At 37.8% G+C, this 10,927-nt stretch overlaps 1 protein-coding gene across 1 annotated transcript; it reads right to left on the bottom strand.

Annotated features, from left to right (window-relative positions):
• Positions 1-1,015: 1,015 nt before the first annotated feature.
• Positions 1,016-8,084, bottom strand: LOC127788720 (transcription elongation factor TFIIS). Its single transcript, XM_052317315.1, has 3 exons — positions 7,926-8,084; positions 7,662-7,831; positions 1,016-2,359 (listed from the first exon to the last, which is right to left on the bottom strand). The coding sequence occupies exons 2-3, from the start codon at positions 7,815-7,817 to the stop codon at positions 1,388-1,390; spliced, it is 1,128 nt and encodes a 375-aa protein (XP_052173275.1). The 5' UTR covers positions 7,818-7,831; positions 7,926-8,084; the 3' UTR covers positions 1,016-1,387.
• Positions 8,085-10,927: the final 2,843 nt, after the last annotated feature.

The raw sequence follows: 10,927 nt of genomic DNA, 5'->3' as shown, positions 1-10,927 counted from the left end.
CGTTGGTTGCTAGCCACCATTGATGTCAACGTTTCATCTCTTAAAGCAAAAAGAGACGGCGGGTTGGGGTGGGTTTGGGAGGGGAGGGGAAGAAGAGAAAGAAGAAGAAATTACTGAATATAAGTTTGGTCGTCATGTAGGATCTGAAACAACATGGTTCTAGATTTGGGAGCCCCTTTTCAAACAAGGCTTTGAATATCTCAAACCCCAATTTGGAGCCTTAATTTTCCAAAACACACAAATCCAATATATATATATATATATATGGATAAAGTTTATTTGTCAAATTCTTCCCCCCCCCCCCCCCCCCCCCCCCCTTTTTGGTTTCTCAGAAACCATGGCTGGGTCTCAGAAACCATGAGCATGTCTTTTTTTTTCTTCTTTTTTACAATTAAATAGATAGATAAAAAAGGTTTTAGATAGTTTTAATTTAATTTATTTTTAATCAATGAATAAGAATACTTATTCCGGCATAGACATCTGTGTGTCTAATGGAAGGTTTTAAACCAGTTCAAGCTTCTTCAAATGTTTGATTAAGACAATTTTGAGTGGCACCTATTCAATTCAGTACATACATGCATATACACATGTATGGGCTTTAAGCATATTTTTATCCAATACAGCATGTATAAGCTAAGAACAGTAGTGCCCATGCAGATAGAGAAAGAGGAGGGTATAAAGAGGCAAGTCACTAATGGATTCCATGACATGTCTTTTCTAAAGGTTTTACACCAGAATTTCTGCTGGAAAAGAGGCAAAGGCCAAAGAAATGATCAAAACCAGTACCTCTTGGTCTTTTCTAAAAGAGTATGTCTTACCATTGCTGGTACGAGACTCTGCCCTTCATATTTTTGACCAAATTGGCATTCATCCACCAGCAATGAAAATTAGCAGATGCCCCCAGCCAAGCAAAAACAAATAAGTCTTATGATTGTAAGTCACAATGAAGTGCTGGGAGACAGTCAATAAATTTCACAGCCTCTAAGTACCTCTTTCTACTGGAACCAAAGAGAAGTTAAGGAACAACAAATTCCATTTCACATGAAGTCAGTTCTTCATGACTGCTAAAACTAACATGAAGCAAAACTACTACGAAATATAAATGAAAATCTATTGTCTAATTGGAAAATTGTTTGAAATGTACCTTATATGGTACGCGGGGGGGGGGGGGGGGGGGGGGGGGGCGCTAAAATTTAGACCTAAACATTTCATCATGAAAGCTGTGCTGCATTCCCTAAACCAGATGAGCCCCCGAGAGAATAAATGGGGTTACATCTTCAGAATAGAGAAGATTGCACCAGAAAGGTTGAGCTGTGCTGAAGATAATTTGAGCTTCACAGATTATGAGTAGATCAGGGCATGAATAGCCATCCAACCAGGAATCCCTCTAGCAGAACTTCCAATGGTTGTTGCAGTTTACACACGTTACAAATGTTGTCATTGGTTCATCTGCACTCCTGGTTTGCAGTTGATAGTATGTGCACTTGCGTTGACCACAGCGGCCACACTTGAACTGATCAGTTGTGGCTTTTGGTGGACCACCCCGCTCACAGTCAAATAAAGCCTTGTCCTTAATCTGCTTATTCTCCCGTTGCCTCTCATCGCTGGCCATTTCTTCGGGTGCTATATCAGCAAGCCTCTCAGGCTTCACCTGTCCAAGAAGCACTTTCCTCCTAAAATCAGGGTTCTTTGGATCCTTTAGATTGAATATTATAGACCTGTACTTAACCTTCTGAGGCCCATTAGACCGACCCATTTTCTCAAACATGATGGATTCTACAGCTACAGCAACTCGAATTGGATCACATGCATCTACTTCATCCTTCATGTCCTCATCAGCCTCACTAGAAACCTTAGACAAGGCCTCTAACAGAAGTTCCCGCATTTTGTCACGCAAAGCATCATTACATTTGATCATAGAAGTCAGCTTTGGAGGTGCATTAGATGCTTGTACAGGCTTCTTCATGCTAGATGCTGGCTTCTCTTCCTTTGGTGTGTTTTCAACCTTAACACTCTCCCTCCTATCTTTCCTCTCATCTGCAGCAGTCCCTACAGTTCCAATTTGCTTCTCAACCTTCAGAGTGCCTGATCTTGAAACATTCGCAGCTTTTGTCATAGAATCTTCAGTTTTTGGAACCTTTTCAAGCACAACTGAAGCAGTCTTACGAACCTCCTCAATTTTAACAGTCCTTGCCTCTGTAACCACAGTCTTTTTTGGACTTCTAATATCAACACCATCTCTCTTCATCTTAGTTGCTTCACTAATGATTATCTTTTTCCAAATTTCAATCACATCAGAAGCCTTGGTCTGAATCTGCTTCTCAGGATGCTTTGTGAGAGGTCGAAGCCCTTTTGCAACCTGAAATTCAATATCAAGAATTGATACAATAAAAATCTAGAAAGAAACATTTTTATCTAAAAAATGACTGAATAACGAAATAAAATAAACCATTGAAGATAGCCAACTACAAGTATCAGGTGAGTAACAGAAAAAATGATACAGACTGCCTGAGATTCAACTAAAATCCTGCCATTCAAGGTGCTAGCAGGAAGCCACCAATTTGTAGTTTATGATATTGCTAGCAGGCCTTAGTCTGATACTTTCACATGATTGGACTGTAGGCTCTTCTCAAGACCATGGCAACTCCCTTATTATTCCCCCACAAGGAAGAGAAAGAGAAAAATCTCACAGAAGTCACGAGGCCAAAAACTCACATTGGGAGCTTGTTATTATGAAATTGAAAAAGGCAAAAGAGTGCCACATTTTATAGGCTTGATCTAGGTTGCACGGAAACGGATACGAAACAAAACGAAAACGGGAAAATGTCATTTTTCAAAAAAGTAAGAAACAAAAACGCAAGGGAACGCATGAATAAACAAAATATAGGGGCCTTTTATAAATATAATTTTTAATATAGAAAATTATTAAAAATAATTATTCAATCTAAAAATAAACATAAATTCTATAATGCATTCAAACAAATTTTGGAAACAAATTCTAGAAAAAATAAAAATTTTGAGTTAGAGGCGGAAAAAAATTTCATCTCTATTCGTGGATAGAAATGTGTTTCCAAATTGGAAATAGATTTTTGATATTTTCTTAATATTACAAAATGGTAATAAAAAGTTTCTAAAATTGAAAAAGTAGCCCAGAAATGTTTCTTGACGTTTTGGAAACGGAAACGTTTCGGAAATGCCAAGAAACATTTCTAGGCTACCTTTTCAATTTTAGAAACTTTTTATGACAGAAATGGAAACGGTTTGAAAATGCCAAAACAGCGCCCCCGAAAAGTTTCCATGCCTCATAGGGTTTGACCTGCATGGGGGTGTGCTGATTCTGTAGCAAACTCAATGAGGTCAGACGTCAGAGGTTCCTGGAAGTGGTTCTTGGATAAGTTTCCAACAGGCAAGATACACTAGCAGCAGGGAAGAAAACAGGGAACAAACCCCATGTTAGGCACTTAAGTTGAAATTTTAGCCTGTGTGAAGGTTGTGGTGGCCTCAGTTGTCCTCAACTTGCCAGTCTGACTCGAATTAGGTCCTTAATTGTGTGGATAGAATCATGTCATCCGTAAAAAAGGGGCTAAGACCCCGAGTAGGGCAAACTCCTACAAGATGTGAAGATTCTTTAACTGCAGTTATACATGAAATGATGAGAGTGGTGGTCTAGTGCTGTGCATGACACAACCCATGGCAATGGAGATTGTTTTTTTTTTTCCTTCTAAATAATTATGGAGGCAAAGTTTTTCCTTTTAGTTTCATAATTTTACCAATGAAGGTAATTAGTTTCTAGAACTTTCCTTGGGAGGAATAGCCATGTAACTATCTAAAACTATCTATTTGGAGCCATTTTAGCTCTTTTGAGCAAGGTGGGGATAGAAGCCATGCTCACCAATCCTGTGTGTTACATGCTGCACAAAACAGAAGTATTGTGTAGGTGAGACGGCCCTAAGCTGAGACCCAAGTTAAAACCTGTTAACAAATAAACACTAATATACCCAAATGAATTACTATTTAGCATGCACATTAAAAATCACGTTATGCTTTTGTTTCAAAAGAGCGACTTTAGCAATCCTGTGGATTTGTAGGTTTCCATATTTATTCTATTTATAGTTTTATTAGGACAGTAAAACAAAATATAATACACCAAAACCTACAGGAAGTAGAGTTTTGGCACAACAAAGTAAAGAAGAAACCCTGATCATGCTCCATGGAATGTGTTTTCATTTGATCAATTTGAAGTAAACAAGGAACTAGACTATATTATTTGATTGGATACTTAAAAATATATAAATATTGACTTGAAAACCATCTCAAGCCCTACCATACAACATTTCATAACACTCTTTAGAACATGTGGTATATCACGGTCTCTTCCTGTTAAACGTACCAAAATCATCCATATTCACGTAGGAATGGGCAATTTACTTCTAACCTTTCTAGGCTGCAAGATAAAGCCCCGGGATCCAAGAGAAGCAAGTTCTACCATTAAGACGGCTCAGATAAGGTCATCTCCAGAACTGGATAAAGAGGAATCCAAGCCTATGACTGCTATCCAATGGAATATAGGCTACTGTGGTAGAAAAACAAGTTACTTCTCAAATCCTTTATAGGATCTGATCATAGTAGGAATGAAATTGAGGTGTAGACATTGGGCATTTCTGAGAATGGTAAGAGTGCTTGATGGGTCAAAAGGGCTTTAAGATGAGAAATTATCATCATTACTGCTATGAATATGGTATGGAGTAAGATTAGGATTAGTGCTAAATTAGAAAAATGGGTGTTTTCTGCTTCTTGCATCTTCTAGTACACCAACAAGGGAATCTTTTCAATGGGTCTATTCATGTGGTTCTGCAACAATTTGGAAGGTAGAAAATAAAATTGGAGGCAACTATAAGAAACCAGGTGAGTTGGATCTACGTTTGATGTCTTGAAGATAAAAATTTAGCATAGGATACAGAATTCTTTGTAATTTATCTTTAGTAACTATGTTTGTTGGTTCCTATAACAAATAGGAAGAAAATATGGACCTAAAGAAATAAGCAAGTAAAAGCAAATTTGATAATATGAACTGGTGTCCTCTCATTGGGGCCTCCTAAACATCAACGCAAGACACAAGCAATTCGCTCTCCTTTTCTAGCTAGTGCACAACAGAAAAAACCATAAAGCAAAAGTGTCCAGTGATTCCTATTATCTGATGGAACCACAATGGGTCACGAACTGTAGATAGTAATAGAATAAAACAAGCAAACGGGAATTCAAATTAATAAGTCCCAAAAAGTGAACCAATGGCAACTTCTATGTCATCTTCACAACAGTTCCAATGTCTTCTTGCAACATGAGTCTTTCAACAAAAATGCACCACAAACATCATAGTTACCTCAAACAGTATGTCTTTAGTCTCTTTTCCCTGTCGGCCTGTCATTTTGGCCAATCCCATCAATTGAAAAATCATTGTTCTTTGTATAGCGTTTCCTTTACACTACCCATTCTATGTCTTTAACAATAAAGCCAAAAGTGACCATAAAAAACAAGCAGCTTTCCACTGCTTATGTGTGACAATAAATTCGATGACAACAATGATAAAATCAGGATTTTCAGAATTATATTGTCATATATGTACCATCACAGGTCCCCACAAATGAAAAGAGAAAAGCAAACAAGACATTAGTAAAAGCTGCCTCCGCCTTATCATTGCTTACAGAAGCAATGCTTGGGTGCAACCTTGTACCATCCACTGGTACAGTGTGAATTGTGAAGCACCGGAAACACATGCACCAGGTGGTGCAATGTGGCATTCTGCACTCGACACATAAGTGAAATATATGGTTAGACAAAAAAAATAAAAAAAATACAGCCACAATAAAGACCACGGGCTTTGGTTAATTATAATTGGGCAATCAAAAAATCAATAGGTCAGATCTAAATGATCACATGGCCCTAAGTACCCAACATTATCATAGTTAATAATTTTGGCTCCTTAAGCTCCATCAAGTACAATCAAATGATGAAATGAGCAAAAAGTAACTGCTGAAACCTAGTGCAACCAGACAATCATAAGTTAGCTTAACCATTTAACGATAGCTATTACTATTCCAATCAAAGAATAGTTATATAAAAGCTGTGATAACTATCCAGACAATCACTTACCTTAGCTGAAAAGCCATATTTACCTTGGTAAATAAGCAAGGAATCCTGTCACTCTCTCATGTCATATCTTTATTTTAAGCAATTCCTCTCATTCAAATAACTTTTGATTAGGGTTTATTTGTTCTGCCAAAACACAATACAGTTTTTCACTAGAATATTCAACACAAGAGTGCTTTGGTTGAATTTTGTTAGCAAAATTGTTGTTGTCAAAAATACAACAATTGAATTTATAGGGCAGGAAAGTCAAGCCAAGATAGAGCTAGGCAATAAACTTGAGGTGACCACCAAGATGGGAGAAAAGGAAAGGCTGCTGCCTGGGGGAGAAACTTGCACTGCTGTCTGGGAGAGAGCTCAATAGTCTTGAGTCTCATGGAGAAGCAGCTGTGGGCTCGAACAAGCAGCAGAATGTTAAAGCGGGACAGAGATGGATGGCTGCCAGGGAGAAAGCTCCGCTATTCGGGAGGGAACAGCTGAAAGGCAGAACACTGTCAGAAAGCATGCGAGGATTTCTCCTGCTGGGACCCCCCCGATACTTAAGTCAATGCAGGTCATGATCATCATGTAGAAGCAAGTTTAATGTAGTCTAGGAGAAGAAGTGTTCATTACTCCAGATGAGTAAGCAGCTCAGTAAGGTGTTTAGGTTTAATTATGTGGGATTGGTGTCTTAACTCTTAAGTGGAGTAGAAGATCTTGCATGATTAAACCTAAAGAAGATCTTGCATGATTAAACCTAAAGAAGATATTACATGATTAAACCTAAACACATAATTAAACCTAAACACCTTACTAAGCTACTTACTTATCCAGAGGAATGAACACTTCTCCTCCAAGACTACATTAAACCTGCTTCTGAGGGATGATCATGACTTGCATTGACGTAAGCATCAGATGGCCCGCGGGAGGAATCGGCGTATGCCTTCTGACAGCATTTTGCCTTGCAGCTGCTCTCCAAGGGAGCCATCCATCTCTCTCCTGCTTTAACATATTGCTGCTTGTCCGAAACCACAGCTGCTTTTTCAAGAGACTCAAGCCTGTTGAGCTCTCCCATGGACAGTGGTGCGATTTCCTCCCCCAAAGCAGCAGCCTTTCCTTTTCTATTGGCTTGGTGGTCACCTCGAGTTTCTTGCCTAGCTCTACCTTGCCTTGACTTTCCTGCACTATAAATTCAATTGTTGTATTTTTGATAATAGCAATTTGGCACCATCTGTGAGGAGAAGTGGGGAGAATATTGCTATCATTTTCCAGATTCCACAAAAATTGTTCTAACACAGTAACAGATACCAGATATTTATATGAAGTCTGTGTGGCCAACAATGGTAAAATATTCAAGCCAAATAAGGTTCTTCCGCAACACAAGTTCTAACAATCTCTATTACGAGTCTTAACTCTCAAAACAATAAAAAAAAAAAAAAAACACATAAAAAAAGAAAAAATACAAATATATCTAAGGTAGAAAAAAATAGAAAGGATAGCAATTAGGTCGAAAAGGCAAGGGATTTTCACAGCGGTACCTGCGTTCTCACGAGAACATCATACGTCACAGGAAAACTCTTGAGCCGGTTCAGCACTTCGATGCAGCGGTCGACCTTAGGTGAAACTCCGTCGAGGGCGGCAGCATCGGCCGCCTTCGTCGCAGCTCTGAACAGCTCCACCAACTCCCTCTCCATCTCCCTTCCGATCACTGCATCGCAGAAAACGCAAGTCAAAATGCAAGAAAAAGGACGGATCTGATCTACACTAGGGCACAAAAATGAACGAAAAGCGCAGAAGATCACCAGATCGAGTAGCGGCGCTCTCCAGAGATGAGTTCGTCGAAAATCGGCAGAAAAAGAGAATTATCCCTGATGAGCCTCGGTTTTGTCCCTGATGTTTGGGATCGAACGGCAGCTGTTCGTCCAGGCAGACATGGTCTCCACCACAACGGACGGTGAAGATGATATGCGATGATTAATCAAAGTGGGACTTGGACTTGGACTTAGAGTAGCGGCTTTTATATGTTATTAGACCATTTAGTTGGGCCATGGGCTTTGGGCCTATTTAAAAGTTTAGAAGTAGGGTGATTCGTTATTTAAAAGATTTTAAATTGAATGGAATTGTATCGTTTAGTTTTTGTAAAGTTAAATTGTAATAATATTCTTGATATTTAACATAATTATAAAAGTACTTTTCATACTTTAAAAATAGTAATAACTTTTGTTGTTATTAAATAAATGGACGAATAACCATTTTATTATAAATTCTTTCTTCTTTTTCTCTCTTCTCTAACTTTAAAAAAAAAAAAAAAATAGTGATTGTCATCTATTGCTTGTCGACAACCATTGAGTTCAAACACTCTATCTAGATTTGTGAATTGAAACCACCTTGCATTCGGGTTTGTTCTAATATAAATGAAGAGGGTTCACTAGGGTTAGATTATCGAAAACTAAGAAAGGGAGAGAGAGAAAAAAAGAAAAAGAACAACTACCTCACACTCGATGAGAGCAAGGTGGTTTGACGAGAGCGAATACAATTGAGTTGCACAAGGAAAAAGAGAAACAAAAAAAATAAGAACTTTTCGGCAACGATGATAGCAGCAGCGACTATTCAATGGGTAGAAAAGTGATTGGGTGATGGAGGGCATTGGAAAATAGCAAGGACAACAACTTTTCTTAGATGACCACCATCTAATCATCAAAGAGAGAGAAAGAGAGAGAGAGAGAGAAGCTTTCTAAATATAAGGATATTTTGATAATTTAAAATTATTTAACTAAAATTAATAACAATATGAGAGAAATTGTAACACAACATTAAACCTTAAGATCACTTACTATATTTTCTCAAATGTTAAACTTTAAGGGGATTACATGGAATCTTTCTTTTTTTTCAAATCCTTGAACTAAAATTAAATTAAGGGTGAATAAAAGTTAAAATAAAACCAAATTGCTTGATTAGATTTTCTTCCGTGTGGGTTCTTAATATTTCAAAATTTGGAAAAAAAGAAAAAAAAAGATAACCTATAAACAAGTGGTTCCTAAACTTGTTCTTTCTTACATATTACAATGGAAAAAACTAGTTGCCTCTTCTACCATAATAATGCATAAATGCACGTTAGCATTTTTAAGCATTTGTTTTTCAAGCTTGGCCATAATTGCAAGCTTTAGGAAGTTAACTCACGAGACCATGAGATTGGACTAGGTATTTGTATCTCTTTTGTATATACATACATATTGCATAATAGTTTTATATTTTATTTTAATAGATATATATATTCTATTATATGAGCAAACGCCTTTACAACTTCTATATTTTAAAAATATCTCTAATATCTCTAATTATTTCGAATATCTATCTAATGATCCATGAGAATCAACTTAGTGGCCAAGCTTAGCTCAGCCTTGACCTATAGGATATACCTTGCTTTGCTTCAATATTCTACAAAGGGTCTTCTATAGCTCGAACAGATGAGCTTTTGTAGGTTTGCAAGCAAGCCAATGCTACTAAGGATAGGACTTTCTACAATCCAACAAATAGTCCAAGTCCCGATAAATTTAGGATAAACTTTATCTCCTAAATTTTAAGGAGATAGTGCAAGGATAACCTTAATCGCTCTGAGTTCTTCTAGGATAGTGACTCCTAGATGTTGTCTAACAAGGAAACATAATCCTAAGTTAAGGATTATCTTTGCATGACTAAAAAAAAAGAGTGGAGGATCTTTAATCGTAGGTAAGTATTTATTCTCAACATCAATTCTAAGTTATCTCTAGCTCCTTGACCTTTGTTGCTACTTGGGATACAATAATTACTATTTGTTTGTTCGAAAAAGTTCAAGAAATTGGCAGGGTTAGGAAGAGGACAAGGTTGTCTAAGAGAAGTAGTCTAGGATAAGAGTAGTAGTTTGGGGAAAGCTTGATCCACTGTTTGAGAGAGCTAAAAAGTGGCCGAAAAGAGGCTATAGTTGACTAGAAGAGTCTCTATTGTTCAGGAGAGTAGATGTGTTCTCAAGAGAAATAATCTACAAGGTAAAAAGTAGTTAAAAGGAAAGTGGAGATTTCTCCTACGCGGGCCCTTCAATACTTAAGTCAGAAGATGTCATGGCGTGATGATATAGGAAAAGATGTATGCAAGTATGTGGTTGCAAGTTGTCTGGGAGAAAGAGGTTTCTCTAGGAGAATAGGAGTTGTGAGGGTGTTGGAAATCCATAAGTTGAGAAAAAGATCTTGAAGATGAAAGGTCGAGGGGTATTTATACACTTTGGTCCGTGACAAGGACACGTGGCACACATAAACAAGGATGCAGTGTTGTCCTAGCCCCACATGGTGTTGTCCTAGGGTTAAGCTCAAAAAGAGTCTTGGTGATAAACCCCCCAAAGAAATGGTCTCTATCAGAGGAATGAGAGCTTGTTTCAAGTGGGCTACGTTGTTCGAGGCAACGTGAGGTAAAGTTGTTCAAAAGGACTTCCTTATTAACTTTCTTGGGAAAAGAAGATGTTCATTCTCTAAGAGAACATCTTCTCCTGGAGGAAAGCCTTCTTTAGGAGAACTCCCACCGGAGGACTGATAGCATGCATATTTATGCTATATTTTGGCATTTCACCTCAGTCTTATTACGCTATTTGAAGTAATTTTTGCTGATCTTTCATGGTTTCTATTTTATTATACTTCAAATCATCCTTACACTATTTTCTATCTTACTTCTATGGATCCAAGCTTGCTTAGCTTTAGGGAATATTGGATGGGCTAGAGAGCAGTTGGAAAAGACTTGAAGTGGCTCATTTCGGACTTCATGAGGGTAGGCCGGC

The sequence above is a fragment of the Diospyros lotus genome, chromosome 13 (genome assembly GCF_014633365.1).
Source record: "Diospyros lotus cultivar Yz01 chromosome 13, ASM1463336v1, whole genome shotgun sequence".
NCBI classification, from domain to species: Eukaryota; Viridiplantae; Streptophyta; class Magnoliopsida; order Ericales; family Ebenaceae; genus Diospyros; species Diospyros lotus.
Note: the sequence above shows the minus strand (reverse complement) of the source record. Positions and strands in the feature narration are given on the sequence as shown.